Source organism: Prionailurus viverrinus, chromosome A1 (genome assembly GCF_022837055.1).
Source record: "Prionailurus viverrinus isolate Anna chromosome A1, UM_Priviv_1.0, whole genome shotgun sequence".
Classification (NCBI taxonomy): Eukaryota; Metazoa; Chordata; class Mammalia; order Carnivora; family Felidae; genus Prionailurus; species Prionailurus viverrinus.
This window is the reverse complement of record NC_062561.1, coordinates 19,523,432-19,546,587: the sequence shown is the minus strand read 5'-3', so window position 1 is coordinate 19,546,587 and position 23,156 is coordinate 19,523,432. Positions and strand designations below refer to the sequence as shown.

General features: G+C 46.3%; 1 protein-coding gene across 7 annotated transcripts in view; it reads right to left on the bottom strand.

The window, feature by feature from the left end:
• Positions 1-23,156, bottom strand: part of ATP7B (ATPase copper transporting beta) — a 71,982-nt gene that overhangs the window by 30,228 nt on the left and 18,598 nt on the right. For 4 of the 7 annotated variants that reach the window (XR_007154228.1, XM_047868493.1, XM_047868506.1 and 1 more), the window contains exons 1-3: positions 19,301-19,567; positions 7,679-8,939; positions 523-780 (exon numbers count right to left, since the gene is read on the bottom strand). Coding sequence is in view for 6 of the 7 variants with exons in the window: in XM_047868493.1 (XP_047724449.1) it covers positions 523-780; positions 7,679-8,939; positions 19,301-19,549 (1,768 nt within the window). In the remaining variant the exon portion in view is untranslated. Of the gene's footprint in view, positions 1-522; positions 781-7,678; positions 8,940-11,811; positions 12,169-19,300; positions 19,568-23,156 lie in introns of those variants that run through there. The other 3 variants (XM_047868524.1, XM_047868543.1, XM_047868532.1) reach the window with 2 other exon arrangements.

Genomic DNA, 23,156 nt, shown 5'->3' with positions numbered 1-23,156 from the left:
TGTTGCACTTTCAGGTTTCAGAGACAGTCCTGGAAATGTAGTCCAGAGGACAAAACTTGGGCACTTCCGTTAACACTCTATGATTTACAGGGACAAAGGACAGAACATTCAAAATTGCAACTTCTCTGCAAACTGCAGGCTACGTATTCATGTGCTAGCTGGAGGCTGATGGATGGGACTGGGGGTGGGGGTGGAGGAGATAAAGACCGCCACTAGGACAAGCTGAGGAAGTTACCCATGGAATGTCCCTGACCTTTAAACTGGACTGCCCCTCACTAACTTACTCGGAGACATTTTATCTTAAACAAACTAAACACTTCCTAAGCAGCAGAATGCCAATTGCCCAAGAACATCAGACAAACATCTCTACCATCACCTAATGAACTTGCTGCCAGAGTATCAGGGCTGCTGACAAACTGAGTCAATGAGGATCGTGAAGGGAGAGCACAGTGCCCATTCTGCTGACCGAAGGGGCTCACAGCCTACACGCAGCTTCCCCAGTTCAGTGTGTAGATGGCTTACCTGCCTCTTTCTGAAGGTTTCTCTCTATGTTAGACACACAGGATGCACAGGTCATGCCTGTGATCTGTAAAAAGCACTTCTGTGGTGCCACTGCTGTAGAGGACTGCGGGGACTTTGACGAGCTGCCGGGGTTGTGGTTCTTAGGGAGCCCCCCAGCATGGGGAGCCGTTCCCTGCACAGACACAGGTCCGCCAGCTGTGGTGTGCACTGTGGAATTACCTGCGCTGCGGTTTCCAACATGGTTGCTGTAACAGTTTTCTAGGATAAAATGGAAGAAATCATTCAGATTAAAAGAACAAAGAACTTTTTTTACAACAGGAGGTTCAAGCCTGACAAAGTTCTTGAAACAGCTCCATGAAGGTTGGTGTTTCCATCACTGCCCCCCACCTCCCCACAACTAGAGACAGAGGCACACAGTGACAGACACATGAAAAGATGCCAATACTCAAGAATGGAAGGCTCCAGTTGGATGAGTGCTCTAATTAGATGATGACAACAAGAAGAACTTACCAGGCCCTCTGCGAAGCACACGTCCTTTAAAACAGCTGTGGTACATAGGACTATCGCCCCCATTTTATAAAGAACTGAGTTAGAAGAAATTTTTTTTTATTCTTTATTTTTGAGAGAGAGAGACAGAGTGCAAGTGGGGGAGGAAGAGAGAGAGAGGGAGACCCAGAATCCGAAGCAGGCTCCAGGCTCTGAGCTGTCAGCACAGAGCCCGACGCGGGGCTAGAACTCAAGAACCGCGAGTTCATGACTTGAGCTGAAGTCAGATGCTTAACCGACTAAGCCACCCAGGCGCCCCTGAGTTACAAGAAATTTAAAAATGTGCCCCGAATTCCTCAGGTGATAAGTAAGGAAGCTATTTCTAAACCAGGTCTCTACCTCCAGGATCTGTCCCTTTAACCACTGTCACATTCTGGTTAGCAGTCCTTCACTCCTTCCCTACAACAATCAAAACAACCCAACACACCTTTATTGAGTTGCTTGCCTTTTTCTTATCGTTTGCCTATGTCCTGTGCGTACTCTGGACACAAATCCTTGTCGTGGGTCCGCACTGCAAGTGTCTGCTCCCTGTCTGTGCTCCATACCTGCACTCTCATCTAATGGTGTCTCTTTTGATAAAAGAAGTCCCGAATGCTAATGAGGTCTGACTTATCAACCAACTAAACCAACTTTCATGGTTAGTATGTTTCGTGCTACCTAAACAGTGAAAATGTTCATGCTGCTTTCTTCTAGAAGCTGCTATTTTAATGAACTTCCCCATCAGGCCTATGATACCTGCATTTTAACTTTGTGTAGGTAAGAGGTAAGAGTTAGGGTTAATTTCTTTCTACTTGGATATCCAGTGGAACCAGCTCCATAAACCAAAAAGACCATCCTCTCCCCCACCGAGTTCTGGGATGAGGGTGCAGATGCTGTTGGGGACCGTTTTTCTGCCCACTGCATGTATATATATATACACACACACACATATATATATGTAACTAATCACCCAGGTCAAGATGTAGAAAGTTTTCATCACTCCAGAAAGTCAGACCTTTTGATAACAGAATTGATAACAGAAAGGACCTTTAAGAGTATATACAAAAGATAATTACATCATTTAAAAAATGAACTCTCGCTATTTGAAAATCCACAGCTGCAGAAGATAGAAGTTGGCATTAACCTGTACTGACAATAGGCCATGACTTTGCAAAGTTTTTCTTCTAAATAAATCTCACATCCTGGGATGTTTTGCTCATTTTCTGAAAGGCGCTAAAAACTACTTCCGAAACTCATTCTAAGAGTCCGGTTGATCAACACTTTCAGCACCTTCAGTGAAAACCCTCCAAGGACCTGGCCTTACAGGACCCCTCTACCTTCCGGAAGCAGAGACCACACCTCATCCATCAGCACAGGTGTACTCTCCTGGACTTTGTCATTGTTCAAAATGACTCTGGCCTTTGGATCTCAAATTCACAAAAGCTGTTTTGTAGCCTCAGCCTCTCGACATTCTATCTCTACCCATCAACCCCTCCAGCACCCATTAACCCCTCCCATTACCTGTCCAGCTCTCTTGCACCCATCAACCCCTCCAGTACCCATCAACCCCTCCCTTACCTGTCAAACCCTCCTGCACCCATCAACCCCTCCCTTACCAATCCAATCCTTCTGTACCCATCAATCCCCCAGCACCCATCAACCCCTGCCATACCCATCACCGCCCTCGCACCCATCACCCCCTGTACCCAACAACCCCAACCATACCTGTCCAACCCTCCTGTACCCATCAACCCCTCCTGTACCCATCAACCCCTCCCACACCCCTGAACCCTCCTGCACCTGTCCAACCTCTCCTGATTTTCCCAGTCCATCATCTGTTTTCTGGATTCACCTGCGTGTCTATCCAAATATTGTGGTCAACAATTTTAATATTTGTACTATTACAGAGAATTTCATACCCCCCTTACTAACTTATAATTTACACATTGCCATTTCTTCCACATTGAGATCTAACTCAACTAAATTCGGGGCTTCTGGAGATTGCTGAAGAAAGTTGAATTAAACTACCAAGACCCAAACAAGACTATGTTATTGGGTCGTTTTTCTTTATCAATCTATGCTAATACTATGGGTGGGCATTCAGCTTTCTGGAAGTCTACCTGAAAATATTATCAAAAACAGTACCTCTAACTGCTTGGCACTTAGTAGAGGCACAATAAGTATTTGTAATGGAATGAAATAATGTTTACTCTCTGTGACCGAGCAATTACACTTTCGGGTATTTACCGTAAGGAAATAACTGTGTGCACAAAATTTAGCCTCAAAGATGCCCATCAGTATTATTTACAGTCACATGCACATGAAGTAGATGGGAACAGTGCAGTAGGAAACCTGTTATGACTAAGTTACGGTGCATCCATATGACGGAATGATTTGCAGCCACTCAACATGGTGTTGCAGACATATGGACGGACCTATAAGTATGTTTATGATAAATTGTGGGGTGAAAGACATTACAAAACCACTATGTATAATACAAATCTATGTATTTCTAAATATAAATTACACATGCTTTGGAAAAGCCCAGAAAAGTATATGTGAAATAAAGTACACCATGTGGATTCTGGGGTAAGAATATTCTAGACAGAGGGATAGCAGGTACAAGACCCTGAGGTGAGGACAAGCCTGATATGAGGATTGGAAAGGGGTTAGAAAGGTAGGGAGCCGGGGGGGAGGGGGCTTCTAGATCACCCTAAGGACTCCCTCTTAAGATGGGAAGGTTTCAGAGTATTAACAGAGTAACAGGATTACTGTGAATACTGGGCAGGGAACAGACTGTAAGGCTGAAAGGCGGGAAGGAGAGACTAGCTCGGAGCCTGTCTAGTGGACACAGCTGATGGTGGCTTGTACCAGGATGCTGGCCCGTCTGACCTTATCTTCCACTACTTATATTCAAGTTCCACCCAAGCCAGACTGCTCCCGAGACAAGCTGGAGCTCATGTCTCCTCCGACTTTTCCCGGTGTGTGGTCCTGCCCCTCTCTGCCTGCTGAGATGCCATCGCGTTCTGAAGTCTTACCTGAGCCCAGCTCCAATGTCACCTCCATTATCCGGTCTTTGGGAGCCCCACAACCAGATGCTGGCTTTTCTCATCTTTTGAATCTCAAGAGTGCTTTACCTACACTTGCCTTGTCGCATGTATTGCAACCTGCCTTGGATGATGGGTCTCTGATCTGCTTCCTTGTTAGAGTATGAGCTGTATGTGGGCGGGTCCTGGATGGCCTCCGAGTACTCATGGCGGCCAGCACAGTGCCTGGGGCCCAGAAGACCCTCAATACGTGCTGGGATGAGGGAACAGTGCCCCAGAAGTGACATTATCCATTTACAAGGCTGAGGGGAACATGTCATACATGATAGATGACTTTTCCTCACACTGTATTCATATATCCAATCACCTGTCCATTAATTCATTCATACAAAAAATATTTACCAGGCAAACCAGTGCACAAATGCAGAGCTGATTTCTAGGTAAAAAACAGATCTTAATGTATTTTTAGCTGTCAAATAAGCTGACTGAAATTCAGTGCCTGCCACTTGCCTACATGCTCTTGATCATTCCCCTTCCTCTCCCTGTTCCATTATCAAAGGGGCTGACCCTGGAAAACCACTTTTCCAGGCTCCCTTGTCAACTGGTTTCTGGTTAAATTTGGTACACTGGAGGTAGCAAGTGGGAAACAGGACAGAAATGGGGGAAACCTAATGTGTTTCCCATCTACCTACTGGGAGCCCAGCTCCTGGCCACGGCCTCTCCCTTAGTAGCTCCGGTGGTGAGCCAGCTCCCACCCGGCGACCTCAGCCCCTGGGCTCTGGTGGCACCCTCCTGCCTGGGGTGCTAGCTTCTGCCACCAGCCATCTCTTGGGTTTCCTTCCCATTCCCTGTTTGGTTATTCGGCTCTCTAACATGTCTGAGTAGCTCCTGGATTAAATCCCGTCACTGAGCTACCCCATGACCCAGCTTGTCACAGCCTGTTATTTTCTTTCTCTTTCGCTTCCTTCACAAATACCTACTATGTGCTGGGTGCTGCTGAGTCCAAGGAGAAACAAATCACCTGGTTTGAAGACTGTGCTCAAGAAGCCCCTCTTCCTGGTCAATCCGGAATGACCAATCAAATACACGTAATTCTTTTCTAATATCTAAGGGGCTACAATGATAGTTACCGGGACATTTACGGTTTATCCTAAATTAAGACTGCCAGGTGAAATACAAGACACCCAGCTACGTGTGAATTTCAGATAAACAACAAATACTTTCTTAGTATAAGCGTGCCCCAAATGTTGCCTGGGACATACTTATACCAAAACATTAGTCACTGTTGATCTGAAATTCAAATTGAACTAAGCGTCCTATATTTTATTTGCTAAATCTGGTACACTAAATACCTCTTGGGCTAAACACATAATTCTGTCCAATAAAAATCACTGTTCTTTTCTTTCTAGGCTTACTTGGTCAAATCCAATTATTCTGGATTATGCAGTTCAATGCAAATTTCTTTTGACTGCCAACAACCTGACTCTACTGTTTAAAGACTTGAAACCTCATACAAATAGAGCAGATGATGACTCTACTACATTTCCTACCATTTAAGTACAGGATTTACTGTTCCATTGTGTGTTCCTTACTGATTTTTGTTTAAAAACAAACTCCTTCCTGAAACGTGGTACAAAAGACAAAGTACAGAACGGGGCCGAGTCATTCCACATGACTTACCCACTGCCTTTAAGGGTGTAAGTGCAGGCCAGCCCCACTGACAGGGGACCTTTCCAAGGAGATGCACTTTATCTCGGCGGCCGCTGCAAAATACATGTGGGAAGGCCCAGTCCAGCTGGCCCTGGGCGCGGCCGGGGGGCTTTGCCCACGAGCCCCTCCTGGTGCCGGGCTGGCCACCGCCCTGCAGCACAGTCTGAGTGCCCGCAGCTGGCACCGTATTGTCCTGGTCTAGACTGCAACTCGCACCCCCCCCCCCCCCCCCACGGGGCCAGTACCTTGGGACCCAAACGGTTAAAACCTTGCTACCCACACAGCTGGCTGTGGCATGTCCCACGCTTCCTCATCTCCGGCCTGGCTCTGAACCCCGCACCTATCCATCACCTCTCCACCGCCGCTTGGCTCGGCTCCTGGAGGTCTGCGGCTCTACCATGCAGCTGGGCTCACTGGAGCCTCCCCCACCTCCTAGTCGCACGGAGCCTGAGGCCCCTGAAACAGCTTCTTTTCTTTCCAGGGTGCCGTCCCTGTCTGTGACAATTTCTTCCTCCGGACACCCCTTCCTTCCACACCAGTGCCATCACGTTCCTCCCTCTGCCCTTCCCCGGTCACGCTCGCTTTCCCTGGTCTTCTGTCACTTCCCCTGGCTCCTGCCACTCCAATCTGCATTTCCAGCCCCACTCTCCAGGAATTCAAGCTGGCCTCCGGCAACTGCACACCTAGGGCTCCCCGCCGGCTCTCCCTTTCCTCCACGGCCTGCCCCATCGCACCCCTCCTCTGGACCAAGCTTGCTGGACCCAACCTCCTGAATGTCGTCCTATTCCGTCTCTTGACCTCCAGCCCCACCTCCTCTCACCCAGCCTCCCACACTGCCTCCGTGCCTCCATCCACACTACACTGACACCGACTGGCCAGCTCAAGTGCAAACTCACCTGCGCTTCCTCTGATTAAAATCCACTGCCTGGGTGGCGAGGTCGGGTAAGCGTCCGATTCTTGATTTTGGCTTAGGTCACAAGCTCACAGTTCGTGAGATCAGCCCCAAGTGTCAGCACAGAGCCTGCTTGGGATTCTCTCTCTCCCTTTCTCTCTGCCCCTCCCCTGCTCGCTCTCTCTCTCTCTCAAAAGAAGTAAATAAACTTAAAAAAAAAAATCCACTGCTGACCCCCTGGCCTTTACAGTCAAGTCCAAGTTCAGCTCACACTCAGACCCGTTCAGAGCGGCCCCCCTGCTGTCCCGCCCGTCTCTCCACCTTCCTGAGTCCTCACGCTTGCTCGGGCTCCTGTCAGCAACCCCAGCACGCTGCGCTGCCTCCTGGCCTCCAGCATCCCCGTCCCATCCTGGAGCTCACCGGCTCACACGGGGCTACAACATAAGCTCTCAGGAGAGTCTCACTCGCTCACCAGCCCACCGCTCCCAGGCCCGGGCGCCCAGCAGAAATGCACCCCTCTACCCACAGACATCAAGGAGGGCAAGGGCAGTCATCACTGAATCCCCTCAATTCCCACTTTCAACAGAATGGGATCCAGGTGAGACTACGGTTCTGTTTTTATTGTTTTGTTGGGCAGAGAAATCTCAGAGAGTGTGATGATGGTTCTTCTGGAGACAGAAGAGCCTGATGTTCCCCCTGGCCCCACAGCACTCTTTTTTAAAAAGAACACAGAGTCAGAGTTCTCTTCAGAAAAATGCAAAGAACTTAGCATTTTATTCCCAGCTACACGAGAGGCAAAAGCTATACACCCAGAAATTCGACTTCTTCTATCCTGATACACTTGACATGCAAGGAAAAGCTGCAGAATGTTGTCACCAACATTGGCCAGTGAGCAGTGAGTATGGCCGCTGTCACTATGTCCTAAGATGCAAGGAGAAAGGAGAGGACCCCAGGGTGTGCTTCACGTGGGTCAACTACGTACCAGAAACGACTGACGCCTTGAATCCCATTTCTTCAACAGCAGCTCGGAGTCCTTCCGGGTTAATTACAGAGGGATCATAGAGCACCACTCCAGTCCCTTCAGTCAGAGAGACTGATACTCGTCGCACCCCTTCCCTGCGGGAGAGCAGGCCTTCGATGGACTGGACGCAGGACGCACAGGTCATGCCACCAATGGCAAGCACCACGGTACTGCACAGGCCCTGCATCCGGGTTCCCTGGGCAGGGGCGGGGGCGGGGGCGGGGGCGGGGGCGGAGGCGAGATGCGTGGAAGGCCTGTTACCGGTGCCGCTCCCCGCTGCTCCATCAGGAAGAGAAACTTGAAAGTTCCCAGGAGGAAGAGCCTCAATGGCCCTCTGCAGGGCCCCGGGGGTGACACGAGAAGGGTCAAACTGTACTTGGGCAATTCTGTTCTCCAAGGACACTTGAATACTTTGAACCCCTGGGAGTTGGCCTATATTTTCTTCAATATTCAGGACACAAGATTTACAGTGCATTCCATCTACTCTCAGTTGCAGGGTGACCACACGGCTCCCTTGGTGCCCCAAGGTCTCAGAGTTATTGAGATTCTGGGTACCAGACGTCAACGGGGTCTTTGGGTTGGTCCTCTGTAACCGCCCGATATCAATTGGCCCCAGGCTTACGGGTGCCACTCTGTTCTTGATGACAGCTTCAAATCCCATGTCGTTTATGTGGTCCCTGAGGTCTTGGGGCTGAATGAGATAAGGCTGGTAAGTAATGACCGCCTCCTGGGTGCCAAGGGAGACTCGGGCCCTCACTACCCCTTGCAGCTTGCCCAGCCTGCCTTCGATGGAGCTGACACAGGACTGGCAGGTCATGCCCTCCACCCGGAGCTTGACCGTGGCCTCCAGGGCAGACGAGGATCTCGAGGGCCAGGAGGCGGCCTTTCCTTCTGTGATGCTGGCCTCGAAGCCCATGTCCTCGATGTGACGGCAAACCTGCGGCAGGCTCAGGACCGACGGCACATAGATCACAGTCGCGCTGCCTTGTTCCAGGGAAACCTTAATGCTCACGATGCCTTTCAAACTCGAAATCCTGCCCTCGATAGACTTTACACACGACTGGCAAGTCATGCCCGAAATGCTGATGGTGCCGGTGGTCGTCTGAGAGGGGCACACGCTGTCCAGACCACCCTCGTAGCCAACATTGTCAAAGGCGAAACTCTGCTTCTGCTGCATTGCTGGCTCCCAGACACGAGCGGGCAAAGAATGTTTAGGCAGGATCTAAAAGGAAAAGAAATAACACTTTTTCATCCTTAAAACTAAATATTTGTGGGGCATCTGGGTGGGTCAGTCAGTTAAGCGACAGACTCTCAATTTTGGCTCAGGTCATGATCTCCCGGGTTCGTGAGATCTAGCCCTGCGTCGGGCTTGTGCTGACAGTGGGAAGCCTGGTTGGGATTCTCTCTCTTCCTCTCTCTCTGCCCCTCCCCCACTCACTCACACACACACACACACACACACACACACACACACACTCTCTCTCTCTCTCTCTCTCTCTCTCTCTTTCTCTCTCTCTCAAAGATAAATATTTTTTTTTAAAAAGCTTAATATTTGCTAAAATATCCCAGCTTGTCTGGCACTGAGAAAATGGAAAACGGTGCCACTGGTGTCAAAACATCCTGAGAGTATAACAACATTAAATGCAGGGAAAGGAAGATATAAAAACATTATTTATCAAATGAAATGGTTCCAGTGGGTTTCTTTTAGCTTGAACATTCTGTGACTCTGAACCTAGAAGTCAGCTGCCCACCTTGTTTTCCTTACCTCGAAGGTGTGGAGGTCTCTACAGGGAAGGAGGGGAGCGTGATGCAGCTCATGTGCACAGAATGAGCGTGGCAGGCCCCCAGCAGAGGCAGACAGCACAGTGGCCCGCAACGGGAGGGCGGAGGCTCTCAGCAGAGCCCCCCTCACCTCTGGCTGATACCTGAAATCTCCCTGCAGAACGTGGTCCTTTGAGCTCAAACGCTGGGGGTGCTGCTGCTGCAATGCACAGACACAGAATAGGCAACACCCGACTTCTGTATCTCCTTCTAGGGGTGTCCCTGTCATTCTCTCAGCAGGGGTTCAATTCAACAACTGTAGGGCACCTGCTCTGAATGCTGGCCTCCAAGGCCCCGTGGGGTCAGACCACATGCCTGGGGAAAAAGGTCTGGCAGTATGCTCCTTGAGCCAGGGAAACGAGCACGAGTGGCTGGGCCAAGAGGGGGAGGAGGCGGAGAGCTGAGGGAACTTCTCTGTTCTGCCTCCACTGAGCGTCACTGCCCTCCTGGGTGTTCAGGACAGTTGTGGTCGCTACCTAAAATTAAAAGGGTTTCACCAAATTAAGTGGACCCATCTTCTTAATGTACCAGAGTACATACGCAGAATTTCCTGACTTCTCATAATGATGTGGCTTCACCTATTCCATTCACAAAACCAGATCCTCCTTTCACAGGGTCCCAGGTTCACCACTCTCCTAATTAGATATAGTTTTTATACCAGTACTATTCCATGCTTCAGAAATTCGGGAACAGGCCTTTACATACGGTATGTGACAAAAAAGCATGTCAGTCTCTGTGCTTACACAATCCTACTTAGATCTTCAGATGAATCTCCATTACATGGATTGACCTTCTCCGTAACCCTGTGCATAAAATAAAATGCCTATCTTTCCAACTTCAGCTTTTTGAGAACGTTAACCAAACCTTAACCTTTTTTTAAAAAGTTTATTTATTTATTTTGAGAGAGACAGAAAGCAGAAGTTGGGGACGGGCAGAAAGAAAGGGAAAGAGAGAATCCCAAGCAGGCTCCACACTGTCAGTGCAGAGGCCGACGCGGGGCCACAGCCCACAACGAACGAGATCATGACCTGAGCCCAAATCTAGAGTCTGATGCTTAACCAACGGAGCCACCCAGGTGCCCAGAAAGTTTAAATAACTTCTAAAGCAGACTATAAATGTTCATTTGTACATCCACAAAGGAAATCCGAAACTAGTCTGGGATTAATAATTATAAAGAACTGTTTTAACAGCATTCACTGTAGTACTCCCTAAAATAGTAGAGAAAAAAAAGTAAACAAGTAATTTACGGGATAGCCACTCAAGCGTTCATTGCATTCAATAAATATACTGAAATTACCTGTGGTACAAATCAAATTACCTGTGGTACAGAAGTGCAGTATACGATAAGGATGACCTAGCACAACGGTATTAAGTGGATAACTGGGAAAAACACAATTTGGGACCTATACACCAAGAGATATTTCTGAGACCTCAGATAGTAATAATACAAGAAAACACAGGAAAATACCCATTACAATCTCAGGCAAGGGCAAGTCTAAATACAAGAAAAGAAACAGAAAAACAAGAAAATCCAAAAGCTAGAGAAGACTGATAAATCTAACCACAATAAGAGAAAATATGGCTCTGACCAAGGAAAATGATAAATGAGAAACCGGTGGGGGGGGGGGGGGGGGGGGGGAGAAAGATTTGCTCCATACTAAGCAAGAGCTAATTATGTTAAAATGTAAAGAGCTCCTTCTAAAAAGAAAAAGGCCAACAATCCAACAGAAAAGAGGCAGTCCATCAAACAGGAAACGCAAACGCCTTTTCAACATCTGCAGAAACAATAGTAAGGAAGAAATGTAACACTCCAATAGCACGGTGGCCCTTCTCACCACTCAGGCTGGCACCATCCACGCAGTCCCTAGAGCTGGTGGGGGCATCACCTCTCATGAGGGCAACTTGGCACTATGTATGAAAATGACAAATCCAAATATTCTTTGGCCCAACAACTCTATCTCTACGAATTTACTCAATAAATATATTTGTTCACGTATAAAATCAAGCATGCAACAAAGATATTAAACGCTGCAAAGAACTGGAAACGTAAATGCCCATCAATAAGAGGCCAATTAACGAAATTATTGCACAGTTATACAGAGGAATGCTTTCCAGCTCTTAAAAAAGGAATGAGGCAGCTCTAAATATACTGAAAGAGCAAATATATCATTCAGTGAACAAAAGCAAGACACAGAATTTACGGTGAATACAGTGTTTTAGTTATCTGTTGCTGCCTGACAAGCCAAATCTAGCGGCTCAGAGAGATAGCTCACAGTTTTTCAATTTGGACAGGGCTCAGCGGGGAAGGCTTGTCTGCTCCTCATGGCATCGTCTGGGGCGGCCTCAGTGAGACTGGAGGTTCCACTTCCAAGAAGATGGTTTGTCCACGACATGGCTGGCAGGTTGATGTCGGTGACTGTCTGGAAGCTGTCAGCAGAGACCTCAGTTCTCTTCCATGGAGCATCTCCACGTGGCTAGGCTGGGTACCTCACAGCTGGTGGTTTCTGGGTTCCGGGAGGGAGTGTCACAATAGTGAACATTCCCAGAGAACAAGTCCCAGTATGCAAGCGCTTACCAAGCCTCTGCTCGCATCACATTTGCCAACTCACCATTGGCCACAGCCAGGCACATGGCCAAGCTCAGTCAGTACGGGAAGGAATTATATAAGGGCTTAAATACAAGGAGCTGTAGTTCGTTGGGAGAGTCACCGAAGTTCATTCTATCATAGCATGCTAGCACTATTTGTGAGCAAAGGAGTATTATCCCCATAGCTACTTGTATATACATAGACGGGCTCTGGGAGAAGGCATAAGAAACTGGTACAGAGTCTGAGGAGGATCAGGGGCGGAGGCAAGGAGAGGGGAGGAAGAGTTATTTTTCAACGTATAATCTATTGTACAATGCGCACACATTACCAAATTCTAAAAAATAATTAGTTTAAAACTGAAAATTAAAGAAAAAAAAACCACACACAGGAGTAAAAGGAGATCCAGAACCGTGACTTGATTGTAACCGGTATTAAATAATTAATTGAAAAAGCTAAAAGAAAAACTATGATAATCAAGGACACTTGCTTTAATACAGTATCTTAATAAGTAGAATGGCCTCCCTAAAACAAGACATAACCCTCCATCACCTAGTCTGTTGGAAAAACAAATCCCTAATGATTTACTACCCAACTTATTTTTTTGGTCCTAGGTAGATCTAGCTATAACTCACCAACCCCCAGGCCACAATGCTAGCTCTTAATCCCTGGATTATGGATTCTATGCTCCTGCCAAAAGGGTTTGCAGAAGCGTTAGAAGCTATTTGTTTGTAGCAAACAATACTCAGAGGCCCCCCTTCTAGACAGGCAGGTTCCTAAAGACAAGCAGTTACGAAAGACAAAGCTTTGCTTTGCACGGAACACAACTTTATGAAACACGAAAGTCTCTGCTGGTTTAGAAGCAACCTCATAACTGTTGCTGGGTGTTTGGATAGTTTTTAAGTGTATACAATTGGTACGTGTGTGTGGTTTTAATTCCATTCCTCAGTGAGGAGAATCTTTGTCAGGGGGGAAACTCAAACGAATTCAAACAAACACGTTGAGGTTTAAGGGCACATTGGAGAGGGGGTCCAGGGAACAAAGTGTGTCCTGGGAAAACTTTATGGAAGCCCTAATGTTGCCTAATTCTCACTGACTTGTATATTTCTTGAGAACAGACATCTGGGACTTACTTCTTTGGCAAGCCCAACAACACACTGGGGATGAACTAACTTTGGAATTTTTAACAAACTATCAGTATACTGGGCATCAGGATTAGAAGGGACTGGAAACACAGGAGGAGGGGGAAATTCCACAGAGGGGAATCCAAACATGAACTTCAATTCTCTGCTACTCTCTGGACACCCAGGGCACATGGACTTTGCTGTGAGTGCCAGGGCTTGTAAAAGAAAAGACGGGTAAAGGAATACAAGTGGTCGATTCACCAAGATGGAGCCAGGAAAGGAAAAGAAGATGTGCAGACAGGCCAGCCTGGTATGAAGAAATTGGAAATGGGGTGCCACGCTTTGATGAAAGGTTTCAAAGCCAGACTGAAATTGAAAAGCCCAGAAATGGCATGCCTTGTAGAAAATGCCCGTGACCACAAATCAATGAGCAATTCTACCGTGTGCACAAAGCAAGGACCGCTAGAGCCACTTTTGAGAGCTCTTAGTCTCACTTGGATCTCCGTCAACCTTAAGGACACCGCTCACCCACTTATCCTTGAGACTTCTTTCACCTTGAAGGGTGTATGACACCCTTACCAACTTCCAAGGCAAAAATGATATACATGCATGCAATTCTTCCAGCATATAACTTCCACCCCACGCAACTCTACGCACCCGAGCTTTCAAAATACAGAGAAGTCCTGGTTCTTCCATACGCACGCAGATCCAATAAGAGAAAATAGTTAATGGTTCTCAGTGGTATTTTATGGGGACGGCACTTTATATCTCTAATGCTCAAGATAATTCTACAAAGAGATATTCTTATCACCATTTTACTGTGGAAACAGACTCCGATTTATCAAAGGTCACAAAGCAATTTAAGTAAGAGCTAGGATTTAAATCCGGCTCAAAAGTCCAGCAGGCTATTTTTTTAAAAACAACATTTAAGGTTACATTTTCCTTTTAGCCATGTTAATTACAGGAGGAGACTGCAATGCAGAAAAGCAAAATGCGGAAAAACACGGAAAAACAGCCACATCTTACCTGCCACATAAGGAACAGGCTAACACCTCAGCAAGTGAGCAAAGTAAGGAGGCAGAGGAGCAGCCGGGAGCCCTGAGCCCGGCTGCTGGTTTCTGAGTCGGGCCTTCGCCCCTTAGTATGTCACCTCTCGGGGTCTCTGGTACTTCAGAAAAACTACAGCAGAACACTGGCACTCATTCTGCTCCCTTCAATATTCCTAACTGCAAATGCATTTCAAGGCAACTACATTTGCAAGAGGAGGCAGGACACAAGGAGAGGTGGCAGTGGTTCCGGGACCTTCCACATCCTCTGGAATACATTGTGAATGAGTCACTGCCAGGCCCTACCCTTATCTGAGAAATCCCTGGATGTCAGAGGTTCCTAAGGGAGGGAGGGTCCGAAGAGATTGTCTGACTCAAGAAAAGATCCCACATGAAACACCCAGGCGGACTGGCGTCAGTCTCTAAAACCTCCACTGAGGAAGAATCAATGTCTTGTTGCTAAACCTGTATGTATGCAGATTTATTAATACATAAAATTGAGGTTACCTGTGGGTGAGACTGTCTATGTTTTTCGGTTCTTAAAATTTAAATTAAAAAAAAAAAAGCTTCCATCAGAAAACACATATGGTTTTGGACTTTTTCTAAGGCAAAGAAGAAAATGCCTTGGGTTCTATATTTGTGTTTTTAGAGCAAGGGAGAGAGAAAGCATGTGAGCGGGGAAGAGGAACAGATGGGGGGAGGGGGAGAGAGAGACAGAGACAGAGAGAGACAGAGAGAATGAATCGTAATCAGGCTCCACGCCCAGCGTGGACCCAGAATCAGGACTTGATCCCATGACCCAGGGATCATGACCTGAGCAGAAATCAAGAGTCCCACACTCAACCGACTGAACCACCCAGGCGCCCCAGAAAATGTCTTGTTAAACCACACGATGTAAACATTATTAATCACTGTGATACAGATGACAACAATGATGCACTCGTGATATACATGGTCTCATACTCTACAACACACTTTCACATATTTGGGTAAATATCTGTCCTTCCTACTTGCTGGGAATTTACTGAGGGTACATCTGACAGTCTTAGGTATGAATTCCAGCCACGTCTGAGCAAACCCGAAACTCAGTTTTCTTAGCTCCATGTAAATTGGGGTAGTAAAAATACCCACCCTACAATTTTGCAGGAAGGCCGGAAAGCTAAAAAGATTTAAAAGGCTAACATAATAAATGTGTGCCAGGGACTATGACAACACACATGGCTCATTTGGTCTTCAAAAGTGGCCCAAGGAGGTAGGCAGGGAACTTACTATTTCCACCATTTAACTGATAAGGAAAACTAATGATTAAAACTAGTATACATAATCCCCCAGCCCCCACTCCAACCCCTTCAAACTGTCCCTCCAGGATGTCTTACAAGCGTCCAGAAAGAGCTTCCACCAACTATTATTTCAACTTTATTTACTGAAAAAACGAACCAACCAAAACTCAGGCACTAATTCAAACACTGATGAGGGCTGACTACATACCTGGGCTGTCTGTGTGTGACACTTGGATCTCTGCCCTCGAGGGCCACCCCAGCTGTGGGGTTGACTATGTCGTTCCTGGGAAATTCTGGACAAATGTATTGCCTATTTCCTTCTCTTGACCACAGCAAGGAAAAATATCAACTCTTACTGAGAAACTGGGTGCAGTACATCCATTTTCTTGGGAGAAAAAGTGCATTAAGTTAAATAAAATAAACCAGTCTCAATATATACATACGATGCATGCTGTTTTCTACACACAACAAAATAAAATTTAGAAATTCACAAACGATTAAGACCTCTCCAAGAAGCACTTCACGATTATTACCTCAGAGAACTTGTTTGCAATCTCATTCCAAACAGCTTTACTATGAACAGTTTCAGAGAATTTCATTGCTTTTAACTTACATCTATCCTAACAAATATCCCATCAGACTTTTACCAAATCAAAAGCATTTTTTCAGCTTCTCCGAGAACACTACATTGCAAGCCCTTCCCGTCAAAGAAATTTTACATAACGAGCCTGTCACTACCAAGCAACTGTCAGTATCTTGGAATATTTTTTTCTTTGGAATATTTTTTAATATTTGAATGAAACGGTCTAAGCCAGAATCATAAGGTCATAATTCCCTTAGGTCGTTTGCTAGAATTACAAGATCAGGATGTAAAAGACCTACATTAAATATATGCAACAGTACCACTGGTTAGAAGAAATGTCACAGCAACACTATGAACTCAGATAATTATATGACCGAAGTCAATGAACTTGGGATTATTTTTGCTTATTATTATTATTATTATCATCATTATTGATAAATTCCATGTGATTGTCACATGTGGTGAAATAATCTAGTTAGCATTTCATCACACAAAATTGTCTTCTAGAATGGCTAACAAATGTAAGTTTATGCCTAGAATTATAGGTATGATCAGCTAAACATAAAACAAGTATATTCCTTTGAAAGACTTAAGGTGTGGATGCATATTTATAATGTATGCTACTCTGTAATGCACAATAGGAACTTGCTACGAAATATAATCCTCAGAAAAAGAAGTGCAAATCATTGATAAACATTTTAAAAAATAACAATATAGGGTCAAACGATATTTGACAAGAGAACCAATACTCAGTGGAGAGAAAAAATAGTCTCTTCAATAAACGGTGCTCAAGAAATTGGACATTCACATGTAAAAGAATGAAAATGGACCCCTATCTTACACCACTCATGAAAATTAACCCTAAATGGATTAAAGACTTAAATGGAAGACCAGAAACCATAAAACTCTGGAAGAAAATACAGGAAAAAGCTCCTTGACATACATGGATCCTGGCAATGAGTTTTTGGATATGACACCTAAAAGCACAAGCAACAAAATCAAAAATAAGCAAGTGGGACCACATCAAACTATGAAGTTTCTACACAGCAAAATAAATCATCAACAAAATGAAAAGACAACCCACAGAATGGGAGAAAAATATTTGCAAACCCCATATCTGATAAGGGGTTAATAGCCAAAATCATAAAGAATTCATACAACTCAATAGCAAAATTTATATTTATATTTATTTTTATATTTACACACAAACAAAAAAATAGGAAGAGGAAATGAACAGACACGTTTCCAAAGAAGATGTACAAATCGCCAGCAGGTACCATGTAAAGGTGTTCAACGTCACCAGTCACCGGAGACATGCAAATCAAAACCACTATGAGATAGCACCTCAGGTCTGTTAAAATGGCTATCATCAAAAAGACATACTAAGTACTAAACAAGTTAACTCTCAAGTAGATCCAAAGTTTGATTATAATAGACTTTGAGTAAATACACTGTTGACAATGAACAAATACTCAATTACAAATGACTTTTAGCTTGGTTCTTCTCATCCTAAACCAGCTACTACAAATTTCCCCCATTTGAGAATAGTTAGATTCTTTCTAAAAGTAATCCTAAATTTAAAAGCAGGACTGCAATTAAACCTGATGATACAGATGTGTATATAAATATAGATGAATATACATCATGTGTGTGTGGGTGTATGTCCACAAAATATTAAGTAAAAAATGTAAGGTACGTAATACTATGCACGGCCTGATCCTCTGTTTGTAAATAAATAAATAGATACATGTACACATATATGGCTAAGGCATACGGTTGCTTACATTTTCTTCCTAATACTTTTCTCTATTCCCCCTGCCTCATCCGAAATTTGTCTTGTATAATGCGCACATGTTACTTGTGTAATCAGAGCTCTAGAAAAAAATAGCTAGAACTGTGCTCCGACAGATTAATTGGCTGACACAGTTCTACCAGACATTCAGAGGGCACCAAACACATCTTGAGTTGGGAATTCTACTGAAAATCATAATTTTGGCAGAAACGATACCATTTTGCATTTCCGTAGTACTCCACAAAGTGCTTTCACAATCCCGTGAGGTGGCACTTATTACTTCCACTTTGCAGTGGGGCATTTGGAGCTGCCAGGTCCCCAGACCCACCTGCCAGGTCCCCCAGACCCACAACAGCAGAGCCCAGATCTGCACCAGATCCCCAGGACCACAGCCTCGACGTGGGCCTCTACTTGGGTCCTCCTTTCAGACAGGCTCCCCCAGCCAGGTTCAGGTTGCTCCCCTAGTTACATGAGATTAGTAATGGCCATTTAAAAATTAGGATATTTCACATTCAAATATCTCAGACATAGGCTGGATTTTGTGACGTAGTATTCTGAACATTTTAAAGCAATGTTAAGCATTCCCACCCCAATCCAATATTTCTGTCTTAGACACTCAGCTAAAAATATAAAGTTAACCGTGCACTGCATAAGGGCATTCAGAGATTTCCTTCAACAGATGTAAATCTCTTGCACAGTACATTTCAAAAATCTCTTTTCACAAAATTTCCTTTAGCAAATGTGGGGACTTTTTAAACAATAAAACCCAGGAGAAACAAACATAACTCTTAAAGGGTCAAAGGACTTCAAAACTTTCCTTTGTTGCTAACTGGTATTTTTTCATCTGCCCTGATCAATGAAAAAGACCCCACACAAACCACCAGTCCCACCCGGAAATGTTACTACAAGGCTCTTATAAAACGTTACACTGCCCTACTTTTGAACATGACCTGACCTCTGGGTTAACAAAATGTTCATTTGCTTAAGAAGAACAGCTTCGTTTTGCAGCAACACATTCAAAATGTTTATTTAGTCGAAATACGGAGATTAACAAAATAAGGCACACGTTTTAAAAAGCAAAAAGAGGGCAAAACTCCATTTTTGTCTGATCTGCCTTCCGGAAAACTTTTGCCCCACAGAGGCTTACAAAATATCCTAAAAACAAGCGAGAAACCCAACGGTTACCATGATGGACTTTATCTCTGGATAAAGTCTGGAGAATCACCTCAACTCTGGCTCCCCACCCCGGCCGCGCTTCCCTGATCCCCCATTCGTAAGACAAGGGAGGAACCTCCATCTGAAAGCCCGTCCAACTCCCTCTCGGCTTTTTAGCCCTTCTGCAATTGCACTGACCTGATTGGAACGGATTCCCCGTGTTCCATTCAAAACCTTCTGTGAAAACTCTCCTTCCTCCTCCGAAGTCACTGGCCTGGTGGAGCCCCCGGTCCCAGGATTCCTCCTGAAGGACCACCGCTTGTGGACGGACACGAGGGTCACCTGTGGGTCACCCAGAGTCGCCAGGAAGGACGGCTCAGGGCTCCCGGGCGTGTCACCCCCGGCTTTCTCCATCGCTGTGTCCACAGTCACACCTTTACCCACCATTCAAGCAAGCCGTTCACCCACACCAGACTACCTGGTCGAGTGAGAAGGAAAAGCTTTAAAAGTGTCCTCCTAACTAGCAGGGGGAGGCACCTGTGATCCGTCAGTCCTGCAGATTCCCCTCTGCTCTGGAGCCAGCGGGGGAGAGGCTGCCGGCCAAGTCTAGCAGCCAGCTTCTGAACTTGGGCAGGCTGCACACTGCTGTATGTATATTTACTCTTGTTTACCTACATCCTTCCAACCAATTGGCACCCTCTCACTCACCACACTGCTTTCGGCCCTGGGAATCTCTGCACACGGCCCCACGCGTGCCCTCACCCAGCCCTGCCAGGACACCCGGCCAGCGTGTGCAGGAGCCCGGCACACAGTCACCTCCCAAAGCTGAGCACAGTTTCCTTTTGGCCGTGTGCACTCCCAGAAACCCAGCCTCGAGGCAGGGGAGAGATGACACTTCCTTTCATTACCAAACTTCCAACGCTTTCTTGGAATAACTTCAGCGGCCTCTTCCATAGCTCCAATGCTGGCGGTGTGCAGCACGCTAGGGGACAGAAGTATTTCCTAGGCAACATGACTTGCATTTTCAAGAAGGTGTAAGAAAGGTCCATGTTTCCTGCAGCTTTGTTTTCCCTTGGACCAACTTGGCTTGGCTTCAGTAAGAACTGACTGCAAAAACGCACTGGATAACAAAGGCTCATCCTTGTTATCCTTTTTTGTACGTGGGAGGACAGCCAGGAACGAACCCACAATTCAGGCTTCTCCAGCTACCCCCTGCTGTCCACAGGAGGATTAAGAGAAGGGGGCAGTGTGGTAATCCAGGCAGCCTCCCACTTGGCTGGGCAGCGCTGTCTCCCTTCCCACCCCCACCGGCTCACAGACCGGGAAGGAGGCAACCTCATCCCCCGGGAAGGAAAGGCTCCGCCAGCCACTAATCCTGGCAACGCCGCCCCCTGCCAGTGTGTGTAAAGCGTCCACGCTGCCCACTGAATTGAGTTGGTAAAAACATTCCTCTCGCGGAATGAACATGCCCCTGGCAGGGGAGGGTGAGGTCACAGTGGCAGGTCCCTGAGGGCATTTAGAACACATCCGCTTCTGCTCAAGCTCCCTGAGGATTCTGCCTCCTAAGGAGTTGCCTACAGTGACCCTTCCTCCCCGTTAAACTGCCACTGCTGCCCCCAGAAATGCTGAGCAAGAGCCCTGTTCTGCCTGAGGGAAGGCGGCCTCACCACTGGCCCATGAGCCACACGTCCTAGGGGACCCGGTTCCTCTTCTGCCTCTTATTTACCCTGTGGGGATGTGACTACGTGTTTGCTCCCACTTCTGAAAAACGCTCCAGGCAGCCAGCTCCAAAATGTGTCTCCCTTGGCTTCTTATCCTCCTGGTGCTCAGTCAAAAAAGATTCTGCCTGCAGTTCTAAGAAGTGCCATTCAAATCAGTGACAACAAAGGAACGGCATGTGTGATGCTAGGGCCCCAACTCCATGTAGGGTCCGCCGGCACAGAGGAGTCCGGTATATCTGCCCCTGCTTTCTCGCGATCACTCAAATCTTGCTCATCTCTGGTCTTCCCGATAAGGTCCAGACCCAGGGTCTGGGTGTGCCTGCCGACCCCCCCACATTTCCTTTATTGGGCATAGTAAGTGCGTTCTCCAGATAACCTAATCTGATCTCTTTAAACACCAGATCTTTTTTTTAATGTTTATTTATTTTGAGAGAGAGAGAGAGAGAGAGAGAGCGCACTAGACAGCACAGGTGAGTGGGGAGAAGGGCAGGGAGAGGAGAGAGAATCCCAAGCAAGCTCCGTGCTGCCAGCACAGATCCTACCTCTGAGCTTGATCCCACGTACTGTGACATCAGGATTTGAGCTGAAATCAAGAGTAGGACACATAACCCACTAAGCCACCCAAGCGCCCCTAAGCACCAGATATTTAAAAAATTTTTGTCATTTTGGGTAGAAATCCTCCCCCAAAGATGCCGTGTATTTCTGCTGTCTTTTTAAAAGCTGAGTTACTAACCATATTTCAAATTTTCCTTGGTGATATGGGATCATTCTAAATATAAATACTAGTTCTGTGTTATAGATATGAATAGTTAATAATGAAAGTAGTTGGCATCATACATCCCAAGTGCTTTTGAAGAGTCTATCCTGTTCCATGACCTATGGAAAATATAAATGCTTTACTGTAAAATATTTTTACCTCTCCTAAATGGCCACTCAGACCCAGAGCACAGCTAGAAAAAGGAGGCTGGAGGGCCGCCTGGGTGGCTTAGTCAGTTAAGTGTACGACTTCGGCTCAGGTCATGATCTCACCGTTCATGAGTTCGAGCCCTACATCCGGCTCTGTGCTGACAGCTCAGCACCTGGAGCCTGCTTCCGATTCTGTCTCTCCCTCTCATTTTCGGCCCCTCCCCCAGTCACGCTCTGTCTCTGTCTCTCAAAAAATAAATGTTTAAAAAAAAAAGAAAAGAAAAGAAAAAGGAGACTGGGGGCCAGGTTCGAAGAGGCATGAAGTTTAGATTTAGCAGAGAATTGCCAATTTTTAACACAGAGGACTTATATCATTTGTGACTTAGAAATACAGTTTGGGCAGGCATGAGAGCTAAGACTCAGAGAAGAGGGGACTATCAGGTTACAAGAAGCAGAGAAAATGAATAGAAGAGTAGGATTAAACAAATGAGGAGGGCCTCCAGGCTCAGCGATCAAGTGATCACAGCTGGCGAGGACCTGAGGCCGACAGGGACATTTCCAGTTTGGCAGAGATGAGGAGGAATGGTGGGGAGGTACCTCTGGGGTGAACACGGTGCCTTCTCCTTTGTTCCCATAAGTTCTAGGGGACCTGCCAAACAGCCAAAGCATAAGCCATTTTCCCTGGTTGAGTATCAAGTCCAAACTCCTCTTTCCTGCGCCTCCCCCTTTCCTCACACCTGACCCCCGGGTCCCCTCCTCTGTTCGGCTAATCCTCCTTATCCTTTTAAGTCCTGCTCTCAGCGGACTGGCCTCTATTCACGCCAGCAGGGCTCTCTCTCCCTCACCGGAATCCCAGTGTCACTAACGCAACACCACAGACCTGGCAGGTACGGAGCCTCTACGTTTAGAGGAGGCCAAGCCTTCTCTCTCCACTGAGGCTGTATCCGGACCAGCCCTTGCGCCCAGTGGCAGGAAACACTGCAAGCACCCGAAGACAAGGTTCCTCCGTCTTACCTAACACGGTGATGAACAAATATCATCCCCCAGATGTTAAATACATGCTCACAGAGATGAAGTACAGACAGATCTGAATGCGCTTTCCACCTAGAACTGCACGGTGGTTTTTGTCCCCCTTACCACAGGGGAAGGGCACATTCACCTCTCACGTATTCCTTCCAGAACTACAGGTCTTCAAGGGTCTCCTCATGCTAAACTATTTTGCTTCCCACATGTGCAAATTATCTCAGCTTTTCCAAAATAAATTCAGGTTTTCCTGAATTTATCTCAGGAAATTATCCTGAGAATTTATCTCAGGTTTTCCTGAAATTATCTCAGGTTTTCCAAAATAAATTCCCCTTGTTTATCTCCGACTCACCTTCCCAGTCTCTGTGGATCTTGTTTGCATAAAAATAAAAATCCCTTTGATG